General features: G+C 40.2%; 2 protein-coding genes across 11 annotated transcripts in view; one reads left to right on the top strand and one right to left on the bottom strand.

Moving 5' to 3' along the window:
* Positions 1 to 10,005, bottom strand: part of ATE1 (arginyltransferase 1) — a 157,358-nt gene extending 147,353 nt beyond the window's left edge. For 5 of the 7 annotated variants that reach the window (XM_057734478.1, XM_057734483.1, XM_057734482.1 and 2 more), the window contains exons 1-2: positions 9,411 to 9,574; positions 275 to 338 (exon numbers count right to left, since the gene is read on the bottom strand). In XM_057734478.1, the coding sequence (XP_057590461.1) occupies positions 275 to 338; positions 9,411 to 9,516 (170 nt within the window). In that variant the 5' untranslated portion in view covers positions 9,517 to 9,574. Of the gene's footprint in view, positions 1 to 274; positions 339 to 9,410; positions 9,575 to 9,905 lie in introns of those variants that run through there. The other 2 variants (XM_057734485.1, XM_057734484.1) reach the window with 2 other exon arrangements.
* On the top strand, positions 9,696 to 25,511 carry LOC130853161 (uncharacterized protein C10orf120-like). 4 transcript variants are annotated; one of them, XM_057734489.1, is made up of 5 exons: positions 9,750 to 9,772; positions 10,603 to 10,686; positions 20,497 to 20,595; positions 20,694 to 20,769; positions 23,031 to 25,510. In XM_057734489.1, the coding sequence occupies exons 3-5, from the start codon at positions 20,573 to 20,575 to the stop codon at positions 23,430 to 23,432; spliced, it is 501 nt and encodes a 166-aa protein (XP_057590472.1). In that variant the 5' UTR covers positions 9,750 to 9,772; positions 10,603 to 10,686; positions 20,497 to 20,572; the 3' UTR covers positions 23,433 to 25,510. The 4 variants fall into 4 exon arrangements, with proteins under 4 accessions (XP_057590470.1, XP_057590472.1, XP_057590471.1 ...); XM_057734487.1 differs by lacking the exon at positions 10,603 to 10,686 and having other exon boundaries at positions 9,696 to 9,772; positions 23,031 to 25,509; XM_057734488.1 differs by lacking the exons at positions 9,750 to 9,772; positions 10,603 to 10,686 and adding an exon at positions 18,186 to 19,516 and having other exon boundaries at positions 23,031 to 25,509.
* The last annotated feature ends 79 nt before the right edge of the window (positions 25,512 to 25,590 follow it).

Here is a 25,590-nt window from a genome sequence, read left to right as displayed (position 1 = left end):
GAAAACGGATGAAACAAGATTGGCAAAATGTAAAAAACTGAAGCTTGGTGATAGGTACGTGAGGTTCACTGTAACATTCTCTCTACATTTGTGAAATTTTCCTAATAAACACCCTTAAAAGGAGAAAAAAAAATCTCTCCACACAAAATATGACAAAAATTTTATTAAACCTGTTGCCAATAAACAGGAAAACATTTTAAAGGCAAATAATATTTTTCAATTATAAGAAGAACCTGAGTAATATCAGAAGTATCTATATATTAAGGACCTTTACCTTCGCCATCCTCGGTCTATGAGATCCTGATAATCCTGTACAGTCATGGAATGTGCCCACATGCCTGCAAAATAAGTGCCACGTTAACTACAGCAGGTGGAACTTCTTACTTTTTTAAGTCCAAAGCATTATTTTTAAAATGTGAACACCGAAGCAAAAAAAAAAAAAAAATCCAGCTCACACTGGAGAAATGAAAGTCTGAACAGACTTCACACTTGTTAGTTCGACACAATACACAAGTGAAACACATGATGTATTTATCTTAATTTCAAATATCCAACACACAAAGTGATCACATGCAGTTCAGGATTAGTTGATAGTCTCCATGACATCATAAATTTAGGTCCTCACTGCAATCAGATTACATCATGCCTTTAAGCCATAATAATATTTCCAATAATTTATTAACCTGGTCTCTCCAAAAGAGAAAGCAGATTTTTTCTGTGCATATCAATTCTCCTGATTTTTATTTGTTTACACCATAGTTTTACACAATGAAAATAAGACAAAAAGTATACATACAGCAATATTTCTTTTAAGTATAAAAACTGAAAGAAAATGCCCAAGAACAGAAAAGTGATTACAGGGACTACGATATTATCAATATGATGAAAAAATTATGCAACCATGGGAAAAATGAATACCATGAGAAAACACTGAATTAATGGTAAAGAAAAATAAATGTTACTCTTGTAAACAATAAACTGCATCAGAAGTCTGTAAAGATAGAGACAGGCTTGATAGAGTAGGGCGTAGTGAGAGGAGCCTGGGCAGGAGCACACAGAAATGTCCAGAGGCCTGGTGGGTGCTCTTTCACACCAAGTTACTCTGTGAGGCTCGATTTCCTCATCTGTGAAACAGGAGTAATAAAACCTACCTACCCCATAGGTGGGGTGCCCTATAGTAAAGACAACTATTAAAATTAAAATCCAGATTATAGAAATTTACAGTTATCTCTTTAAGTGAAAAGGCTGAAAGTAGGTTTTTTCCACAGAACTTTTAACAAAGGATATCTATATTTATTGATTTTCTCTTACTAAAATCACTAGAAAAATAATTAAGGACATAATATTAACTTTAGACATGTTTAACAGAAATCATTGTTACACATATAACCGCAATACTAAAATTCTGAGAGAGAAGCAAAGAATTTCTAGCACCTTAAGGCAATCACTGTCACCGTTTGGGTTTTTTTCCCTTCCAGAGTTGTAATCATGTCACATACGTTATTTACATCCTGCTTATTTTCTCTGTTTAACCCAAGACTCTAAATGTTTTTTCACAATAACCGTCACCGACGACTGCATTATACGACACTCTATCCCCCTCACCTCCAAGAAGCACCTAATAAACATTTTCAATTAATGAATAAATGGACCAACAATTGCCCAAATAATTCCCCTAGTGTAGGGCATAAATTTTTTTTAATACAGAAACCACCTAAATACACCTCCGTGGATATCCCATTTTCCACAATGCTAGCTTATTCTTCAAAATAAGTGTCTACTTTTGCCAAAGCATGACATGGCAGGAAATAAACATGATGTTCTGTTTACAAACAAAAAATCTTCCGAGAGAAACCTGAATCATGGCGAGGGGTACTGGAGGCTGGCTTTGTCATCATCAGTAAGGTGGGTGGAGAAATGACAAGGCACAAAAGCACCTGGTAAAATTCTCAAACACATCAGTACAAAAGGGCCCCTTGCCAGCAGCGACTTCGGTCATCCGTTTCTTGTATATTCTTCCAGAGACATTTTATCCACAGATGCCCACACACGTGTGTTTTACACACACACCATTTTCTACACAAATAGCAGCACCCAACACTCACTGTCCTGCACCCTGCGTTTTGCAATGACCGTCGGGGACACCCCCACAGCAGCATCAGCACTTACAGGTCAGCCCCCGTAACTAACCACTTGGCCAGAGCTCCCTGGTAGGCATGCCATCAGGTACTTAACCATCTCCTACTGATGATGGACACCTGCTTCCACACTGGGTTGCTGCGAGACGATCATTACCTTCCACATCCGAGCGTCTGTGTGTCAGCTACAACTGACACTCTCCACTGGCATTTGCCATCTACCTCTACAAAGATGAAATCATGTGCTGCTGCAGCTGCTGACTGCCAAGGCCGCCCTGAAAGGTGTTCAGGGTGGAGAGCTGAAATGAGGCACTCTGTGCTCTGGGAAACACTGGCAGAACAGGTCTTTATAGTCAGATATTTTCAGAAGCCAACTTTATGGGCTCAATTCTTGTATCTCCTCATATCTAGGAAAACACTAAAATCCTTCATGGTGACAACTGCTCCTTGTGACTAGCAGTAACATTCTGTAAACAATACGTGCTTGACTGCACATAGAAACAGGACAAGACTCCTCCCGGCCAATATGGCTTTCTCAGGCAACCGGGAAATTTATAGGAGTGGTGGAGGCACAGTCCTCATACCGTGCAGTGGTCCCATAGCGAAACCCACCCATTAATTAAAACACTTGCTCGTCCAGGGGTCGCAATAAGAATTGGCCATTCAGTGATCCAAGCACCCTCGGTGGTCTTAGACCTCCAAGGGAGAAACTGAGACACGTAAGAGAGCTGAAATGACTCTGGGGTGATGCCTAGAGGAGTTCAGCTCACAAGCAGCACACTGGCCCACCACACAATTTCACTAGTGTTTTTATCCCAGACAAATTCAACTTGAAAATGGGAAATAGAGCCTCTCACAGAAACAAGGGGCATCAGAAGGCCAGCCTCTTTCTAACACTCAGCCAACTTTATGTACGTATAAAACTTACACTTGCAAGTACCTACTTAATTGGGAAACATACTAAAGGAGATCTCAACCTGAAATGACCAAATTGGGGTTATTTTCATATTCCAAAATTGCTATTTTGCACGCACAGGTAGAAAAAAGCCAGCCTTAAGATCAAACAGACTGAATGGAATGCTAACTTTGATTGGTATCTAGTAGCTTCTAAAAAGGCTGCTAGCATTCTGTCTCTGACTCTGTCTCTCCCTCTGCTCTTCCCACCTATCCTCTTTTATCTGAATTGTCTGGCCTACATGCTATCTCTTTTTCTCTCCCAACTCTTCCACCTCCTGCTGCTCCCCTCTCCCCAGCAAAGGAGGATAAAATATCAGAAGTGATTATAGCTCCCTTTAAGGAGAAACCTATTACAGGGGAGGTGAACCATCCTGGGGGCTTAGTACACACCCTGGACCCAAGGAGAACTTAAAGCCTTGCTAAGGAATTCCAGCTGGCCATCTGGACCTATGAGCCTGGGTTTTTCAGATCTATATCAATTAATACAGCTGTTAGTTTCTGAAAGCAAAGCAAGGAAATGGATAAAGAAAGCAAGATGAAAACATCCCTTAATAGATTTCGAACCACAGGCTCACACTGAATGCAAGGAATTAGCTCAGAAATTACTCGTATTTATCCCAGAGCTTTTTCCAAAAAACCATAGACTGGACAGAGATTCAAAAGTACAAGCAAAAATCGAATGAATAAATTCTGGATGACTAGGAAAGGTATGAGGAAAAAAAAAACTTTTAAGCAACATTCTGGCTTGACATATGAATCATTCTCTAACCACCAAAATGTTCCTCTGCTTAACTCCACCTTTTTAAAAGGCTTAGATGAGGATTTGGCTACTCTAGTCAAAAGACAATCTAGGTTGGTCCGTGTTACATACAAACACCCTTGTGATACTGGCTGAACAACTTTTCGAAACCATTTAAAAAAAAAAAGAATGAAAGAAAACAAAAGGGGGTACCTACGAAAATTATAAACCTTCCATTGTGTCAGTTAAGTACACATTGCCAGTTGAAGGTTTAATTGACTCCCATTTAATTCCCAACCAGTAGAGAAAGTTAGCTTAAAGGAAAAAAAAAATCTCTTCAGAATTCTGACCCTAAGGGAATAAGTCCTAATAGGGAGAACCTGCTTTTTCCTCCCTGCACCTTGAGACCAGAGCTCTCAGGAACAATTATCTAAACCATCTCTAATTCCTGAGATTGAAAAGAAAAGAAAAAAAAAACCAACTAGAAGAAGCCTTTTAAAATTGTTCTTATTTCAACTGTTATAAACTAGTATTATATTATGATATCTGATTTGTGAACAAGTTTAGAAAATGCAGCTACATCTCTTGTGTCTGTCTGGATATATGTATGTCTCAGTATGTGTCTTTGTCTTTGGGTAATATTTCTGGGTTAATTTGTAAATGAACTCTAACTGGCTTAAAGAAAAGTAAGCGGTTACAAACTGAAACAATTCTAAATAGAAGAGAAATTAAGCTAAATAAATTTCAGGTTCACGTGAACAGGGACATAGTATTAACTTAACATCTGCTATTAATGTTTAAGTTTGTTAACCTAATTAATAGACATGTTTTTAGAGTCACCCACATTAAATATAACACTTTTATTATGTCTAGGTGTAATATAAGCTAAATAAACCTTGTCATATCTGTTACAAATCTGTCAGCAAGGAAAGTAACTTTATGTGAAGAAACTTTTAACAAAAGAAAATGTAAATGAGATAAGAGCTTTTAGATAAACTCTATTACAAATAATTCTAGTTTAGGAATGTCTATCTAAAATAGTCTCTCCAGATTCTGGTAACTTGACATTCTAAAACTGTGCTAAATTAAGTGATGGAAGCTTATTAGATAGCTAGGTCATTCCCAAATAAAATAAGATACTAAAATGTTAATTACTGAACACTGGCTTCCTCTTACAAAGAAACTAAAGATAATTTGGACTATTAATAAAAATGGTGCCATGTTCTTTAAAGTAAGCAAATGTTTTAAAAATTATCACTGGTATTTATGTTCACCAATCTACAGAATGCTATCATAAAGGACAGTTCATGGTTGTTTAAGGAAAGCAGGATGTGTGTTTTCAAGAAGGCATGAGGAACAGAATTATATTTTAGGGAAAAGAAAGTAAGTCTGACTTACAGGTGGTTGTTTTTGGATGGGAGAATAAAGTAATAGATATAAAAAGTGATAAGAAGGTTTGTGGAAAGTGGACCCTAAGAGAAGAGTTTTGTGCATGATTAGGATTGACTAAGTTTAGAATAAATTTACTTGAGTAAATGAATTTTAAGAGTAAGCTGGCACAAAACCTGAATTTGGCTTTTCTGTCTGTTAAGAGGACAAGTTTAAAAAAAAAGAGGACAGGTGTTCTTAAAATGTTGAACTGCCTTCTGATAACAGATTTTAAGTTTCCTTACCTTCTAAGTGATCTGTTCCATATTTGCCTTTGAAAGCCTTTATTGTCACTTTGCCTAAGTGAATAACTACTGTTTCACAGAGGCCTGTGATCCTATCAGACTATTCCAAACCATTTTTGATATTTTTGACAAAACTTCCTATATCAAATTCTAATGAAGTCCTTTGACCTCTAGCTAACTTTGGGGTGCTTCAAAGGGCCCCTGAAACATCCCAAAGAGAGATATACAAACTAGGTTCATTTGGGTATGTTAAGTTACGTGGAAAGTATTGTCAAATGAGTAATAAATCTTCTTAGGTTTTAGTGTATGGTAATTGCTATTAATATAGATATTCTAGAAATTATATGGAGTTCCTAAAACTCTGATTTGTCCTGATAAAATGTTATCAGTTATAATTCTAGTTATTATCTTAAAGTGTTGTATATCACATCAGTAAGCAGTTTCCTTGTCGATTATATTAAAATCAGATTTTAAATGCACCTTCTTAAGCCTTATGTCATTATAGGCAGTTACGGTTTTTTTCTCATGCCTTTGCAAAATGCCTCCTCTTCAAGAAGACTTATAAAAAGGATTTCTGGATAAATACAAGTTTCTGACTTTCAGACCATAATGCTGAACTGGGTAAGAAGTTGAAGAATTCTAATGAGAAACCTGATGGCTTCATAAGCTGTTAACGAAAAGGATTAGTTACATAGGACTGAGCAAACTGATGAATATGGCCATAAATTTTATGGTTTCTATCTGAAAAATTACTAGTTTAAGTCTGTGTTTTCCAGGTGTAAGGAAAACCTTCCCCTCAAACTATGACTTACAGTAATTTGGCAAATTATATCTTTGTAAGCAGGACTGAAACTTTTTTCTATCTGTTCCCTCCAGACACTGGAAACTCTTAGGTTCCCAGCAGCTTTATCTGATAGGTTAGGAAGGCTACCTCACTAACAGGTAAAGAAAACTCAAGGTATTTTGGGGACCTTAAAAAGGGAGCAATTCACCTAGATCTGTTAGGCAAAATCTGTGATAAGCCCTTGGCATGACTTTCCTAGCCTTGAGAGGTCTTTTAAAAGTTCAGTCTGAGACTCCTTACAAAAGTTTCAGCAAAGCAAAAAACCTAAATGATCAATTATAGTTACATAAATTATCAAGCCAAGTTTTTCTTGAGACCAGACTAATTTTGCAAACAAATTAGTCTTAATTTGGTCATATTTGGTAAAAGTGAGGGTAATTTTAGAGAGAAAGAGATTGTGTTTCAATAAATATTAAGTGCCAGTTTTGCTAACGGAGGTCTATATTTACTAAGATTCACTCCCTGGATAGTTCCTTGCTGTTACGCTATATTAATGTAAAGTCTAACTGAATTTTTAAAAGGACACACTAAGTTTGTTTCTGAAGCTTATCTCACTAATTTATCTTTGGATGAAAATCAGATGCAGGTGATTATACATACTGGAAAGGACATACTTTAAAGGACAATTGAAATGCCCATCAACAAATCAATGGATACAGAAGATGTGGCATATATATACAATGGAATATTACTCAGCTATAAAAAGGGATGAGATGGAGCTATATGTAATGAGGTGGATAGAACTACAATCTGTCATACAGAGTGAAGTAAGTCAGAAAGAGAAGGACAAATATTGTATGCTAACTCACATATACGGAATCTAAAAATGGTACTGATGAACTCAGTGACAAGAATAAGGATGCAGATACAGAGAATGGACTGGAGAACTCGAGGTATGGGAGGGGGCGGGGGGTGAAGGGGAAACCGAGATGAAGCGAGAGAGTAGCACAGACATATATATACTACCAACTGTAAAATAGTCAGTGGGAAGTTGTTGTATAACAAAGGGAGTCCAACTCGAGGATGGAAGATGCCTTAGAGGACTGGGGCAGGGAGGGTGGGGGGGACTCGGGGGGGGAGTCAAGGAAGGGAGGGAATACGGGGATATGTGTATAAAAACAGATGATTGAACCTGGTGTACCCCCAAAAAAATAAAAAAAATTAAAAAAAAAAAAAAAAAAGGACAATTGCCAACCGAGATGGAAGGACAGTTATCAGAGGAGAAACTACACTCACACTAGGACAAGAAGAAGCCGACATCAGAAGTAGACAGCTAGCCCAAGATCCTGGACCTGACTCATATGAACATTTATAATGTTTTCTTGACTTCTTGGAGCTTTGTATATGAATCAAATGTTTTCCTATCATTGGCACAATCTTATGCTAATTTTAAAAGTCAATCCAATTGTTGGGTTTGCGGCCAAGTACCTATGACTAGTACTCTTGGGTTACCTTGGTGGATTTCTCTCCTCCAACGCTCTAATTGGATGGCGCCTAGGAAATTTATTATACAGGAAAAAAAGTATAGTCCTGTTCAGGGGATCCCTTCACCTAGTCAATTAATAATACCTCCTCTGACCCTGGCCATAAAAAAAAAAAAAGAATTTTCCTCTAAAGTTACTCAAGCTCAATCAGAGCAACAAGCAATATCTCAGACAAGGAATAAAACGTCCCACAATTATGAGATGGTTTTATGTGGTTAACAACAGGCTGTGGTCATTTAAGTTTTATCTTGGGAACAATTAAAAATACTAAGGATAACCTGCGTAGTAACGCTAGGAAATTGGGCTGGGGGCCTTATGGAGAGTGTCAAAATATAATTTCACTGAAAGATAAAGACTGGTACAAGACAGACTCAGAAGACCTGAAAATATACTGGGCTACACCTAATGGAAATTCTTGGCTTAAGTATTTATTTATAACAATGTTAATGTTATTAGCTATATTATTTGTACTCTGCCTGTTTTTGCAAGATTATTATTTCTTGTAATATCAAATGTGTGACTGAGCCACCAAAATAAATAATGACTAGGCTACTTGAAACAGTTGATCAAATATTTATGCAATTAAATGATTGTAATAGTGTAACTCTAGGTAAGGGAAAATACAAAAAGAGTGAATTTTTCTCCCTGGACCATAAGAGACTAGAAATATCGGTCGTCTAGAGACTTTTGACCTTTGTTAAAAAAGGAGCTCGCCCAGTAATAGCACACTGAGTGGCCTAGCAGCAAAATCTTCACCAGACCTAGGAATGAGCCCTTCTAGCACCGTGGGACGAAATGGTCATGAAATACCTCCCAAACCATGGTGGCATTTATGGCCATGCTGGGGCCCTGTCAACTACAACGGGCACTCGCCACTGGCATTTGCCATCTATCTCTACAAAGATGAAATCATGTGCTGCTGCAGCTGCTGACTGCCCAAACCCCCCTGAAAGGTGCTCAGGGCGAAGGGCTGAAAGGAGGCACTTTGTGCTCTGGAAAAAACTAACAGAACAGGTCTTTATAGTCAGATATTTTAAGGAGCCAGCTTTATGAGCCCAATGCTTGTCGCTCCTCATCTCTAGAAACACACTAAAATCCTTCACAGTGAGGACTGCTCTGTAGCAACCTTCTGTAAACAATACGTGCTTGACTGCATGTTTTCCGCTTTTACCAAAACCACATATATATGCGTCTTCCCCCGCCTCTTTGGAACAGTTTCTCAGAGCTATCTGGGATGCTGTCTCCCAGACAACAGTCCTCATTTTGCCCCAAATAAAACTAAACTTGCAACTCTCACACTGTGTATTTAAGTCCCCATGTGTGAAGAATAAGCATCTAGAAGCTTCCCTGCTCAATCAGAGGTGAAGTCCGTTTTTCACTCTGACAGTCACAGCACTCAGGGAGAGCCTCGTTCCGCACTCGCTGGAGACAAGGGCTGGGCGGGGGCTGCAGACCGCTCGTCCCTCCAACCAGCCGGCCGGCCCGAGGGGCGCCGCGACCCCAGAAGACGCAGGCCCACCACCGAGCACCCGCAGCTAAGGCACCCTTCCCCGCACTCCAGCCCCGCCCGCTCACCATTGGAGCGACTGCCCGACTCATTCTTGCAATAGCCGCAGCGGTAGAAGTCCTCGCCCTCGAAATACTCCACGATGCTGGGCGAAAGCGTAGCCCAGGAAGCCATAGCCCCGGCCCTCCAGCACGACGCGGCCCAGCCCGCCGCCGCCGCCACCGCCGCCGCCGCCACCCCACAATGCACCGCGCCACCCTGACGCCCGCAGGCGGGTCGCCGGAGCATCTCGGCGCTGACGCCGCCCGCGCCATCTTGAGCAAGGGCAGCCTTCCGCTATTTCCGCTCCTTCCCCGAGAGGGACCGCCATCTTCGGTGAGGATGAAGCCAAGAGACAGACCGTGAAGGGCGACGGTCTGGGAAGAAACGCGTGAGAAAGGGAAGCGGGAGTTGGGGAGCAGGGCCAGAGTGCTCCCCCGCGAGGGCCTGGCCCGGGCGCGGCGGGCGGTGCAGGGGGTCGGACGCGAGGCGGCCGCGTCATCCCCGTCGACCGGACTACTCACCGCAGGACGCCTTGCCCTCCTCGGAGTCGCAGTAGCCGCAGTGGTAGCCGGCCTTGAGTCCCTTGTATTCCACCACCGAGGCCATGGCCGCCGCCAAGTCCGCGCGGGCAGGCCACGCCTCTCGGCGCCCCGGGGTCGACCCCGGCGGAGCGCGGGGGCCTACGGCGGGGAGGAGTGGAGAGCGGGGCCCTGCGCGGGGCGTCCCAGCGCATGGGGGCTCGGTCGGTGTGGGGTCCGGGGGCCTCCCAGGATTAAAGTGGATCATAGTCGTGCCCTCGGCCCTGAGTTCGAGCCAGCCGTTTGCTTTACTCCACCACCAATCCTTCCCACAACTGCAGCCCCAATTTACAGATAAGGAGACTGAGGCACAGAGGTTGCGACCACTCCATTTCTAGATCCTGCAGATCTCAGTTTAAAAGTTAGCATCTCAGGCTGTCTTAGCCAATTCAAGCTTCTTCCAAACCAGCAGGCACTCACTTTTAAGTGTCCCACAGGTTCGAATACACACGCAGGCATTCTGTGGATGGCAGAGTAGGTGAATTGAACACTTTTAAAGGAAACAAGCGTCAGAGCCAGTTGCTGCCTTGTTCCCAGTGCCACCGTAGTTTATAACTTTTAAAGGGAAGCTAGAAATCAGAAATATTTTTGGTACAATTTTTAAATGATACTTTAAAAGAATTTTTTTTTAACTGTACAGGCCATACGCAACGTTTGTATAGGCTGATTTCAGCGCATGGGCCTCCAATTTGAAACCACTATTTTAAAGGGGATTGCTGAAAGAGTAAGTCCTGGAGCAAAGTATAAAAATGAGTACTTCCAACAAGCTAATATTCCTTAATCTTTAACTTTGTACGCACAGATAATTTAAGCCTGTCTGTTCCTATTTTTTTTCCCCATCAACCATAAAGCTGATTGTCTTTTTACAATGTTTAAAAAAGTGAAATCATGAAACTTGGAGAAACAGGTAAACTTTTGAAGTCGGTTTCAACATTCTTGACCCCAGGGTCCACTCTGCTGGCTCTGTGCCTATTTAAGAGGTTTCTTGGTGGCACAGTGACCTGTTACATTGCTAAGCATTACCTGTGCCTCACACAATGGGAAAGAACCTAAGGATAGCTTTGTAGCTTGCAGGAGGACCCTGGATTTATCTAGCTTCTCCAACTCCTTAGATGTAAAGGCTCCTTACTAGGTTTCAGTACCCCTGTTCTTAAGACAAACCTCATCCATTTTGTTCCTTATGGCAGATTTGACTATTTCTGGTCCTTTCCCAGACAACATAGGAAACAAAGGCCAGAGAGGCCAAATAACTTGCCCGAGATCACACAACTAGTAGGAGACAAATGGGGGGAAAGGTGATAACAATAAAACTAATTGAAGAAGAAGAAAAGAGATGAACAAATACTAGGTTTGGACATGTGTAGGGCAATGGTCCCTAGATGTCTTTATTTTGGTGAAAGTTAGATACAAAGTTTACACCTTCCAGGCCCAAATGAGAAAAATAGTGCAAGGTTTCATTTAGTTTCCATCTGGGGGGGGGAGGCACTATTGGAATGTCCTTTTATTTTTGAAATTGCCAGTAATAGATTGTTGTCTTTGTATTTAATTTTCATACTTGACTATAAAATGTTGGCAACACTGGCATGTTTGGTCTTATTAACATAGTTTATATAACTGAATGTGAAAGTGAGTTTGCAAAGCTTAAGAGAAGTTCCATCCTAGGCACTGATGATATGAAGGACTCTGCATGGTGATAGGCCCCTGATTCTTGAATTAAAGTGAAATGTGTTTCTCTTTCCTGCTGAAGAAAGTGTTGTGAGGATAGTAAGGGGCATGGGGTCCAGTTAAATACAGAGAAAAGGGACACACTAGGAAAGAGGGGGGGTCTCAGGTACTGGTGGTGGTAGAGTCCTAGAAGATGCTTTCCTCTGTGGGGCATTCACTGCTAAGAGACTTCAGATTAGACCCCTTCCCTCCACTGTCTAGACCTTTGCTCTCCAGGTTGGTGGCCACTAGCCACATGTGCCTACTGACCACCTAAAATGTGGATAGTGTGACAGGGAAACAACTTTTATTTAAATTTATTTGAATTTTTAAATTGAGGCAGGATAGACAGCAAGCAGGATAAATGCCAAAAAATCTGCATGTAGGCATATCATATTCAAACTGCAGAAGATCAAAGACAAATAGAAAAATCTTGAAAAAAGCCTGCGGGGGCGGGGAGGACCCTTATAGAGGAGCAAGGATAAGAATTGCATCAGTCTTCTCGTTAGAAACCATGCAAGGAAGAAGAAAAAGAAGTGAAATGTTCAAGTATTGAAAGAAAAAACAGAAACAAAAAAACACCAGCCTAGAATTCTGTATCCAGCAAAATTATCCTTCAAAAGTGAAAGAGAAGACCTTCTCAGACAAACAAAAATGGACGGAATTTGTCACCACTAGACCTGATTTGCAAGAAATGTTAAGAAAGAAAATAATATAGGTCAGAAAGTCAGACCTACTTTAAAGAAAGGAAGAGCATTAGAGAAGGAATACATAGAGGTAAAATCAAATTTTTAATTTTTCAAAATCTTAATTGATCTGACAGATAACAGATGGTTTAAAATAATACTAGCATCTTGTACAGGGTGCAAGTTTATGGATAAGTGAAATGAGTGACAGCAATGTTGTAAGGGATGGGAGGGAAGAGCTGGGAATACTCTGTATAAAGTACCTGCACTGCTTAATTAAAACCAGAGAAGGCAGAATAAGAGTGGAAGACAAAAAAAAAAAGAGCAACAAATAGAAAACAGTAACAAATATGGTAGATACTAATCCATTTATAGCAATGATCACTGTAAACATCAATGGTCTAAATGTACCAATTAAAAGACAGACAGACTGGATAAAAAATGAGACCCAACTATATGTTATCTACAGAAAAACCCACTTTAAAAACAAATTAAAAGGATGGAGAAAGATATATTGTGCTAACACTAATCAAAAGAAAGCTGGAGTAGCTACATTAATTTCAGATAAACTTTAGAGCAAGGAAAATTAGGGATGTAGGCAGGCATTACATAATAATAAAGGGGTCAATTTCCCAGGAAGACCTAACAATCCTTAATGTGTATGCACCTAACACAGTTACAAAATACGTGAGGCAAAAACTGATAGAACTGAGGGGAGAAATAGAAGAATCCACTATTACAGAGACTTGAGCACCCTTCTATCTATCAGTAATTGAGAGGTCCAACAGGCAGGATCATAATTGAACTCAAGACCATTAATCAACTGGATATAACTGACATCTATACAATACTTCCTCCATCTGCAGCAGAATACCTGCTCTTCTCAAGCTCACACAGAACATTCACCAAAATAGACCACATTCTGGGCCAAAACAAACAAACAAAAACTTTAACAAATTTAAAAGAATAGAAATGAGAGAAGGACCACCACTATTGATACTGTATACATTAAAGAATAATAAAGGAATATTCTGAACAATTCTATGCTCATACAAATGATAATCTAGAGGAAACGTATCAAGTCTTTGAAAGACAATCAACCAAAACACACAAGAAGAAACAGATCATCTGAATAGACCTGTATCTCAAGAAATAGCATCAATAGTTAATGACCTTTGAAAACAGAAAGTATCAGGCGCAGATGTGTTCACTGGTTTCTTCCTTAAATGTTACCAAACATTTAAGGAAGAAATTACACCAACTCTGTAGTTTCTCCCAGAAAATAAAAACCAAAGGGATTTTTCTGACTTATTCTGTGAGGCCAGCATTACCTTAACACCAAAACCAGACAAAGTGGGGGCGTCAAGAAAGGGAGGGAATATGGGGATATGTGTATAAAAACAGTTGATTGAACCTGGTGTACCCCCCAAAAAAATAAAATAAAATAATAATAAAAAAAAAAAAAAAAAAAGGACAAATATCTGCTGGATTGAGTAAAATATGATATGGTACAGTAATAGAATTTTTTGTGTCTAAAAAAGATTAAATATTTTGATACCAACACCGTCCTGATTCCTACAAATAAAAGTTTAAGAAATACAAAAAAAAAAAAAAAAAAAAAAAAAAAAACCAGACAAAGACATCACAAGAAAGGAAAACTGTAGATCAATATCTCTAATGAACGTAAATGTGAAAATCCTCAACAAAATATTAGTAAATGGAGTCCAACAATGTAAAAAGAATTATACACCACCACTAAGTAGGACTTATTCCAGGTATGCAAAGCTGGTTCAGCATTACACAAGCAATTAATGTAACCCATCATATCAATAGGCTAAAAAAGAAAAATCATGTGATGATATCAATAGATACAGAAAAAGCCTTTGATGAAATCCAACACCCAGTCATGATAATTAAAAAAAAAACACTCTCATCAAACTAGTGATATAGAAGAACTTCCTCAACTTGGTAAGGAACATGTACAAAAATCCTACAACTCACATCATTCTTAATGGTGAAAAATTAGATGTTTTTTTCAATAAGATCAGGAATAAGGCAAGGATGTCACCTCTCACCACTTCTATTAAACATCATACCAGATGTCCTAGCTAATGCAATAAACAAGGAATGAAAGGTATACATATTGGGAAGGAAGAAATAAAGCTGTCTTTGTTCACAAAGGACATGATTAGCTAAATGGAATCACCAGAGAATCAACGAAAGCAACAAAAATCTTATGGAACTAATAACCAATTATAATAGCAAAGTTGTAGAATACAAAGTTAATATGTAAGAGTGAATTGCTTTCCTAGGTACAAGAAATAAATGATTGGAATTTGAAAGTAAAAACAATACCATTTACATTAGCACCAGGGAAAAAAAATAGGTATAAATCTAACAAAATATGTATAAGATCTACATGAGGAAAGCTATAAACCTGAGATGAAAGAAATCAAAGATCTAAATAAGTGGAGAGATGATCCATCTTCATTGGCAGGAAGATGAATACTGATGTCATTTCTTCCCAGCTTGATCTTTAGATTCATTGTAATCCCAATCAAAATCCTAGCAAGTTATTTTGTGAATATTGAAAAACTGATTGGAAAATTTACATGGAGAGGCAAAAGACTTAATAACTGAACAGTATTAAAAGAGAACAAAGTCAGAGGAGTGACACCACAGACTTTAAGAATTACTACAAAGCTACAGTAATCAAGACGGTGGGGTATTGGTGAAAGAATGGACAAATAGATCAATGGAGCAGACTAGAAAGCCCAGAAGTAGACCCAGTTATATAGTCAACTGATCTTTGACGAGGAAGCAAAGGCAATTCTATGAAAGGGTAGTCTTTTCAACAAATGGTGCTGGAACAACCGGGCACCCACATACAATAAATAACTCAAAATGGATCCTGAGCCTAAACGTAAAACAAAACTAAAAATTCCTAGAAGATAACATAGAAAATCCAGATGACCTTGGGTTTAGCAATGACTTTTTAGAGCACTAAAAGCATGATCCATAAGAGAAAAAATGAAGTTGTACTTCATTAAAATTAAAAATGTTTGCTCTATAAAAGACACTCAGAAGAATGAAAAGATGAGCCACAGACTAAACACACCTGATAAAGGAATGGTATCTAAAACACACAAAGAACTCTTAAAATTTTCAGCAGTAAGAAAACAAGCAACCCAATTAAAAATGGGCAGATCTGCACAGATACCTCCCAAACAAGATAAACAGATGGCCAATAAGTATTCAAAAAGATGCTCAGCATCATGTGGCATTAGCAAATTGCAAATTAAAACAATAATAAAATACCATTACACACCTATTAGAACGGCTAAAATTCAGAACGCTGACAATACCAAATACGAATGAGGATGTGGAGCTACAGGAACTCTCATTCATTGCTGGTGGGGATGGAAAATGCCACTTTGGAAGGCCGTTTGGCAGTTTCTTACAAAACAACATACTCTTTGCCATAGGATCCAGTAATCGTGCTCCTTGGCATATACCCAAATGACTTTAAAACTTACGTCCACACAAAAATCTACACACGAATGTTTACAGTAGCTGTATTCATAATTGCCAAAATTTGGAAGAAACCAAGATGTCCTTCAGTGTGTGAATGGGTAAACTAATGGTGATGCATCCACACGATAGAATATTATTCAGTAATAAGAAGAGATGGGCTGTTAAGCCATGACAGGGCACAGAGGAACATTTGGAGGCATATTGCTAAGTGAAATAAGCCAATCTGAAAAAGCCTTTACAGTATGAAAAAGCCATACTATATGATTCCAACTATATGACATTCTGGAAATGGCAAAACTATGGAGACAGTAAAAAGATCAATGGTTGCCAGGGCTTTGCGGCAGTGATACAATTCTGTGTGATGGGATCATGGACACCCGTCATTATACATTTGTCAAAATCCATGGAATGTACAACACAAAGAGTGAACCTGAATGTAAACTATGGACTTTGGTTGATGATAGTGTATCAATACTGATTCACATAACAAACATACCAAACTAATACAAGATATAAGTAGCAGGGGGAACTTGGAGGAAAAGGGTACTTTTTGATCAATATTTCCGTAAAACTACAGCTCCTCTAAAAAAATTATTTTAAAAAACAGCAGTGCAAAACTTCCGAAATTGATTACATGTTGAAATGTAATATTTTGTATATATATCCTGGATATATTTTATCCTGACATCCTGATAAATATATACCACAAATTAATCTCATCTGTTTCTTTACTTTTTAAAATGTAGCTCCTAGAAAGATTTAAATTACATCTCTGACTGACATTCTATATTTTGTTGAATAGTGCTTCCTGACTAGACGAACTCAGTTCTCTACCTGTCTCTGCTTCTAGGCCCCTACGGTTTCAGGAATTTTTCTCTACTACCACTTGTTTTTAACCACTTTCCTATTAACAAAATTTCCTAGTTCTCTATTTGTTTGGGGAAATCATCAAAATTCCTCCACACCATATTCTAGCTAGTGTTCCTCCCCACATACTGTACTCTATATTCCAGCCTCCAGCATCCATCTAGTACTCTGCCTGTGCAAATTCCTCTAGTTAACAGCCACTCTGATTGAGTCACCCCTTGCTTGGCTGGTCTCGGGAGTGTCTTCCGTGTTTTTGCCATTCTGCTCAAAATGGGCTCCCCAAGAACTTCTTATTTAGTCCCACCTCACACGAATGACTCCTGCCCCCTTGTTTTCCCTCCATATTTAAGCATCCCATTTGTACCACTACATCACACGTGTGCTCTTGCATACGTTTCTTGCCTCCCTAATTGGATTGTCAAGTCTACAAAGGTAAGGACCGTGTATCCACTCCTCCGGTTTTCCAAGGTTAGGTGGTATGGTGTGTGCTTAGGAATACAGGCTTTGCGTTTAGACATCCAAGTTCAAGTTTCGGTCTCCCACTTGGCTGCTGTGTGGCTTTGAACACATTGCTTAACTCTCTTAGCCACCATTTCCTCTCCTGGAAAATAGGGAGAATAGTAACAATACCTCATGGGGTGGTTGGAATGTCCATGTTTTATGTTCAGCTACTATCAGAAGCACTTTTATTTACGTTTGTTGTCACACTCCTGCAAAATGGAGACAGCAGGCAAGGCGCTGCTGCCAGTGCCAGCAGTTAATCTGTGATTACACTGTGAAGATTATTTCAAGCTCAGTGACATGAGAAGTGGTTTCACAATAATTTCAGTTCAGAAACCATCATCATTTTCTTCCCCAGCTAGGACTTCTCATAACTATTTAACCACATTTCATGATTTTTGACAAAGGGTTAAAATTTAGGTAAAAAGAAAATACTTGTTAGCAAAGTGTCCTTTTTATATTTATCTTAGAGAAACACAACTCAAGCCATCTTTTGCTTATGCTTGGGCTAAGTGTAGTCTTGCTTATCTCCCTAGCTTATATCTTTATCCCCCCAATTTCTCTTATCAGGAAAGAAACTTTACAACATTGTACTTAAAAGTGCTTTCAGGTTCACATGATTGTCTTATATGTGCATATACATAAGTTTTAATTAGGCAGGATTCTTTACTTAAAGAGAATTTCACATTAAGAATTGCATATTTTTCTTTATCAAAAAAAAAGGCTTCTATCCTGTTTTCACAGGATGATAAATGAGATATTGATTTTTAGCCCTTCACATCATGCCCAGCTCATAGTGAATATTAGGGACTTGTGGTAGTATGATGCTGTCAGGTCACAGCTGTTATAAACATTTTGGCTGAATTAATATCACATGAGTTTCGTATCTGAGCGGCATGACTTTTGATCAGTTTTAAAACGGTATCTTGTTTGGTTTGGGAAGCACCTGAATATTAAAATGTAGATTGAAATTTAATTCAGTGCTTTGGTATGAAAATAGACATCACTGTCATGACTTGATATTTGAAATTCTTTGACTTTTTTAAGCATAAAGTACCCATGTTTACTTTTATAACTCATTTATTTCTGAATATGAGTTTGGGGCTACAGTTTCAAGCACATCTCTACAAGCAGCACATTTTGGAAGGGATGGATTTTATTCCTACTAAATAAGAGGCCACGTTGAAATTAATCACTGTATTTTCTTCTTTTCACATTTTTTTAAAGAACTAGAGACAGCATAATGGGCTACATGAGGACTTTTTTCAGATGGATGCAGCTCATGTATATGGTGAAGTGTGTCGTGATGTGAATATGCAGTCATTTTCATTAATGTTATTTTAACATTGGTGTATTTTCTTCTTCTTTAATGACCAGTTATGAACATAATTAAATAGTATATGACTAGAAGTATATTAAACAGTATCAAAGCTCAAAACTTCATAGCAGGAGCAGTTATTTAGGTGACTGACACACCAGCTAAGTAATGATGAGACCATGTGACTGGGTCACCTGCGCACTTGTCTGACCTCCTCCAGCTACTGTGAGTGTGCATGCAGGATCCACTCCAGGGTTCTCCACCGATTCCATGATTCCATTTCCGTGGAAGATACACAATATATATCCCAAAAAGAAAAAATAAGATGCTCCTGTTGTCTTGAAAGATGCTTTCTCTAACTCCACTAAGCTAGGAAACACAGGTCCTTCTACTTTCTGTCTGTGGCCTTTAGCCCAGGTTACACTGAAGCTCATTCCCTGCCAACCAGACGATGTCTTCACCTACCACCTCACAGTAGTCTCAATCGAGGATGGTGATGACACATAAAAAAAGCCTGTGACTGCTTCTGGTTGCCCTAGAAATCAAACCAAGGCACCCTGAAGGATCAACAGTAGGTAGCTGAAAGACTGAAAGAGGGCCAGAAACTTTAATGGCTGGAAAACAGGACTTTGCAGAACAGAGGATGAGAGTTTAGAGCTGGGAGAGCAGCTTGAGAGAGCAGCTTAGGAGAGCAGACGCTGAGAGGAAGAGTAAAGAGCAGAGATGTTGTTTGTAACGGTGGTGACTGCTAGGGCGATGGCTGAAACAGAAGACACCGAAGATGAAGAGCATGGGGCCCTAAGAGCAGCGGAAGCAGCCAAAGGTGCTCCGAGGAAAAGGTGCAGTGGGGGGCTGTGGAAGGACCAACAAGCAGTGCAGACCCTACCCTCACATCCTCCTTTGGTGACAGACTCAGAATGGTTGGATCTGAGGGCAGAAGAACAGTAGGTATTACTGTCCTTACACTTTGAGTAAAGGCAGGAGAATGTTCATTTATCTCGGAATGGGTGTTGCACAGGAAAGAAAATTATGTGCTCTGGAGTCACACAGGCACACATCCTGCCTCTGAAACCAACCCGTGGGACCTTTAATAAGTCACTGATCCTCTCCTGACCTCAGTCCACTTTGCCATGTAATGGGGGATAAGTACCTACGTCATATGGCTGTTTGGAAGATTAAGCAAAAGATTTCATTTGAGTTCTTAGTACAATACCTAGAGTATGGTAAACTCTATAAATATTGCTATGGAAATAATATAAGAATTGTTTAGGAAAGAAAAATATGAGAGCAGAAATACAAGTCTTTGAGAAATTCACTTTACCTAAACAGCAAGTATAGCTTTGTTTTTTTTCTAATTCCACGTTATAAAATCCTTCTCTTTTGCTGCTAAGGGAAGTCACAGATACAATATTTACAACCCAGACTGCTTAACAGAGAACTTATTTGCTAACTGAGCAGATTAAGAGATAAGGTCTTGAGGATGCCTAAATGTGACTGTGCTCCATCTTAAGTGATAAATCTGTGTTCTATTTTTCTGCATTAAAAAAACAAAAACACACACACACAAAAAAAAACCCACAACTCTTTCTTGCTGTCACATTGTTTTATCATCTATCTAAAATGTAAACCTTTTATAAGAATCATGAAACATATTATAGTTAGATAGCTATTATTGGAAATTAATGATAGTTTATAAATTTACTGTTAATCACTTTATGCATTTTAACTGAACTTAAAATGGACTTACCAACTTTGAAAACTCAATTTCTCATCAAAGCTAAGTTCTTTGTTCTACCAACAATATACACACACTGGGTATATTTGAAATAGCAACTCAGCCTCCCCTCTCCAGTGTTAAAACAAATGTACTACTGACAGCCTCAACTTCAAACACAGTTTGGCTCTTTGTTTTTGCTTTTATCAGAGCATTCCTTCCTTGATTCAAGAAAAGATAGAAGTTGTTAAACATATTGTAGAGTCCTGCCTATTGAAACACAGAAATGCCTTTTGCTACATATGAAAAGTAAGTCCCAAATCAACTCCCATGACCATCCACATCAGAGCACGTTTCCCAAAACCTTTCTCCAAATCCTTGTATAATTTCTTTTTTTGCTCTTCTAGATTGGCCTGGGCCAAAAATACTCAAGACCCTTGGATTGCAGTAGGTTCCCAGTCCCCATTAGAAAAGAAGATTAAGGTGAGAAAATACATTTACCATGAACTTTGCAGCTAGTAATAGAATCATAGAAATTTATCACCAAGGTAAAAAAGGGCCTGGGTAGTTCAAGGGAGTGTGCTTTGCTTGTACTATTTAGTTCAGTGTTTGGTTCATTGAGTGTGCTGGCTGGACAGCATTGAACAAAATAAACACCCGCACCCTCATAGGGCTTAGTCTAGTGAGGGATGTGGGTATTAAACAGTTCCCACAGATTGTGAGAAGTGTCATGAAAAGATGGGATTTTATTTGGGGTTTTTTTGTTTGTTTTTGCTATAAATTTATTTATTTTTTATTGGCCGTGTTGGGTCTTTGTTGTGTACAGGCTTTCTCTAGTTGCGGAGAGTGGGGGCTACTCTTCATTGGGGTGCACGGGCTTCTCATTGTGGTGGCTTCTCTTGCTGCGGAGCATGGGCTCTAGGCGCGTGGGCTTCAGTAGTTGTGGCACATGGGCTCAATAGTTGTGGCTCACGGGCTCTAAAACATAGGCTCAGTAGTTGTGGCACACGGGCTTAGTTGCTCTGAGGCATGTGGAATCTTCCTGGACCAGGGTTCAAACCCATGTTCCCTGCATTGGCAGGCAGATTCTTAACCACTGCGCCACCAGGGAAGCCCAAAATGGGATTTTATTTGAATGAGTACATAGAAGGTCTGAAGAAGTGACACTTAGGCTAAAACCTAAAAACTATATACATAAGTACCATAGTCAGAGTGTTATGTATTTGGAAGTATATAAAGGAAAAACACGTGAAAATACTCAGATGGGAAGAAGAATATAGTTTTTGAGGAATGGAAAAGTCAGTGTGGCTGCAGCAGAGAGGGAGCAAGCGGTCGGCCTGAGAAGCTGGTTTGGACACACAGTCAGGAACCAGATTACAGGATTTTCCCCCAAAGCAGTAGGACGCTATCCAGGTTTCTATGCAGGAAAGTGATGTGCTCAGGTTTATGTAATACAGAGACCACTCTGGCTGCTCTGTGACCGGTCTGGTGGGGCTGGGACAGAGGGAGAGAAGTGGATTCAGGGAAGCTAGTTATAGGCTGCTACCCTGGGGTGGGGGGGAGGGCAGTGCATTTGACATGAGGAGTGACAGGATGGAGAAGGGGGAAACCGCAGGAAGCACTCTGGAGGAAGAGTCGAGTGGGGACATCAAGCAGACAGTATCGGGGTGAAGCTGTGGCGAGCGCAGGACAGCCTGTGTGCCTCAACGGTCTCGTTCATCCCTCCTCCCACTCTAGACAGGCGCCCGACACACGGCACCTCACTTGCTGAATGACTGGGGCTGTCCTTGTCCAAGGAAGCCTGAGTGTGACTGTGCTTTACCTTAAGTGACAGTTTCTCTGCTACATTGTCCTATATTACATTTAAAAAGCAACCAGCAAAGCAGGTGGAGGGGGTGGCCATGAGGTCGGAAGAGAATGAGGGGCTAGTCAGTTACTTGGGGACACTCAGCTAATGGGTAGGGGGTTCAAGATAGCCTTAGTCACATGCCCTTGGCTATAGTCTGAAAGTCAGAAGAAAGTAAAGTATTTCAAGGAGGAGAGAGCAGTCACCTCCGTAGAAGGCTGCCGAGAGGTCAAGTATGACAGGGACAGAAACGAGATCCGTCTCGGACAAGTGGTGGGAGTGGAAGCCGAATCAAAGAGATTTGAGGGGAAAACGTGAGGCAAGAAAGTGGAGAGGTAACTGCTTCAAGTTACTCTGTGGAGGGGAGCAAAATAGCGGATGTGCAGTGAAGGAAGAGTTTTCCTTTCCTGTTTGAAGATGGTACACTGAAGCGTATTTTTATGCTGATGGAGTGATCCAGTAGATGGGGAGCTTTGAAGCAGGAAAGGGAGTTTGTTCATTGTACACTGAAGTTTTTGAAGCTCAACAGGCACAGGTGGAAGAACTGGCTTTTGATAGGCGAAGGGGCACTGTTTCCATCGTAAAGGCAGAAGGCAGAGTCCAGGGTGGATGCAAGGGGTTGTTCCTTGCCATGGGAAGAGGGTGGTATCCCCGAGGGACTGCTGCTGTTTTTTCTAGGATTCTAAGGCACAGTCTTCAACTAGGAGGGAATAAGGGGGGAGGGGAGGGGAAGGGAAGAGGCTTGAAGAGGAAGACATGAGACAGATACGAGACCCTAACTGGGACATGGTGTAAGTGTACCAGGCAGGGCTGGTAGCCACTTGAGCTCTGTGCCGTGAACTATATATGTAGTAAAGGACAGCCAGCTTAAAGAGTTCTAATGCTTTCCTTTGACAAGAGTTTAGGTGGTGTCCATTCTTCAGACGTGAGGAAATTGTTAGCCCAAAAGATTCAACAGGAGAATGAAACACTTCAGCAACTGAAGGCCATGTCTTTTGACTTCCTGTTTGCCCAAGCAGAGGCATACTACTATCAACACTACATAGAAATGATGCTGGAAGAAGCACACAAACACAAAATAGTTCCAGAATGGGAAATTAAGACAGAGGAAGAGAAAAAGAGACCACAAAATGAAAAAACAGGTGACACTAAGAAATGGTACTATTTAGTGCCTGAGAGAGAGCTGAACCAGATACAGAAACACGTATACCGAGCAGAACAGGCCCGAGGCCTCAGAGACCACACGTATCTACTGCTCCCTCAGAGAATCTCAGATGAAACCCCCCTCCCAAAGTATTAACGCTGGAGAAGAATAAAGACACCGAAAACACCCAGAAAACACACAAAACTAAGACCAAAGAGCACAGGGTGGCCTGGGCAAAGAAACAGATAAAGGGACATCAAAACAGAATGATTCGAGGGAGAGAACTCACAGAGCAAAGAAACGGTCGACGAGGTGCTCAGAAACTCTCCACACAAGCTCCCCCTTTCCTAAAATCTCAAGTGGAGAAAAAGGAAGTAAATGAATGCGAACAGGTCACAGCTTATCCAATCATCCAGCCTTACCAGGAAGCACTCATAGAAGTGACTATTCTGATGGAAAAGTCAGGAAAAGGGGATAAAACTAAAAAACCACTCCGAAGAGAGCTCTTGAGTATACCATTTTTGAGAAGTCAACTAGAAAAACATAAAGCTTAAATTATTTTCTAGATTATTGTATTTCTTTCTTAGGCTAGCATACCTTCATAGATGTTGGTGCAGTAAAATCCTGTATCCCCTAATATTGTTTCTAAGTGTATCACACTGCAAAAAAAAAAAAAAAAAAAAGTTAAACCCCAAGTACGGCATTCCCAAGTGTTCCAGCTATCTGTATAACTAACCCAAAACCTTGTAAATTAGAACCACCACCCTTTTATTGTATCTCACAATTCTGTGGCAGGGATTCAGGCTGAGCTCAGCTGGGCAATTTTTCTGCCCCATGCAGCACCACTGGAACTTCTTGGGGACATCCAGGTGATGGCTGGGCTAGTCTGTAGAGTCCCAGATGGCTTGGCAGGGATGGCTAGAAGGCTGAGCCTAGCTGGTTCCTCTCACTGTCTCCCCTCTCCAGGTAGTCTCAGGGCCATGTGGTAGTTGGACTTATCACATGGTGACTCAGAGCTCCAAGAGGCCTGTTAGAGGCTACAAGGCTTCTTATGACCTAGCCTCAGAAGTCCCAGAACGTCACTTCTGCCGTTTTCTACTGATCAAACAAGCCACCAAGTTCACCACACATTTAAGGGGAGAGAAACAAACTCTTACTCACAAAACAACTTGTGGCTGTGTTTTAGTCTACCGCTCCAAGTCTCTGAAAAGTCTATCACACACCTCTATCCTTGATTATACTTTTCATTGTTCTTTTATGTCAACACTGCTCATAAGAACAAATGTTTTTTTATACAAACAAAGAAACCTGCAATTCCACAGCTCCTGAGATGATCCTGACTAAAGAGCCCTGGCTCCTTCTCTATAAATATAGAGAGGTACAAAAGCCTGTTACAATTATTATGCAGATAACACATTGCCTTATACTCTCCAATGTACCTAAAATGTAATGGGATATCATGTACCTAGGCCTAAGCCCTAGCCCTGCCAGAGATCCAAGACTCTAGGATGTAGCCCCTTAGGGGGCTTACAATCTACTGGGGAAAGAGAACAATAGAAGAAATAAAACAAAGCTATGTCCAATTCTGTAGTATAAAAAGCTACACTGAGAATATGGAGTAAAGAGTAGGGTAGCAACATGGGGCCTGAGAATGCATTTTGGATGGTAAGTCCTTGGGCAGGCGGAGCAGTTGGGAGAAACTCAACATCGATGCCTGCCTCCTGCCAGCCACCATCAGCACAGCCTTATCTCCACTCCAGCAGGGGCTCCACTGGAAACAAACAGCGTGAGGACCACAGAAAAACGGAGGTGCGCACCAGGTGCTGTCAACACACAATGTTCTAGAGGAAAAGACGCTTTGGGGATGTTACATGACTTTGATTTTTTAAGAGAGAACATATTGGTTTTTTGTTATTTTCTATTCAGAGGTTTAAAGAAGTAAAAGTGGCCCATAATCTCCCTGCCCAAAAAACTTCTGTTGATAATTTTTTAAAATAATGAAAAAGTACATGATTAGAAAGCTCAATTACACAAAGGTACAAAATGCAAAGGAACAGCTTTGCCACCTTGGTTTCCAAAAGGTAACCACTTTTAAGTTTCTTAATGGTGAGAGTTTGAAACAAGTAGAAAGCAGATGAGTGAAAAATCAGCTCTAAACATACATGCTTGAAAAATTAAAATGTTAAGACCACATGTTGTGTGATTCCTTTTAGGTGAAATGTCCAGAACAGGCAAATTTATGAAGACAGAGATAGACAAATTTATAGACACAGTGCAGGTGGGTTAGGGCCTGAGGAGTTAGGAGGGTGGATAA

This window comes from Hippopotamus amphibius, chromosome 5, assembly GCF_030028045.1.
Source record: "Hippopotamus amphibius kiboko isolate mHipAmp2 chromosome 5, mHipAmp2.hap2, whole genome shotgun sequence".
NCBI lineage: Eukaryota > Metazoa > Chordata > Mammalia > Artiodactyla > Hippopotamidae > Hippopotamus > Hippopotamus amphibius.
Note: the sequence above shows the minus strand (reverse complement) of the source record. Positions and strands in the feature narration are given on the sequence as shown.

Coding starts and splice junctions, on each gene's coding strand:
- LOC130853161 (XM_057734486.1), top strand. CDS start 20,617: ATGACCATCCACATCAGAGCACGTTTCCCAAAACCTTTCTCCAAATCC. Junction 20,770..23,030: donor CATTAGAAAAGAAGATTAAG/GTGAGAAAATAC, acceptor TCCTTTGACAAG/AGTTTAGGTGGTGTCCATTC.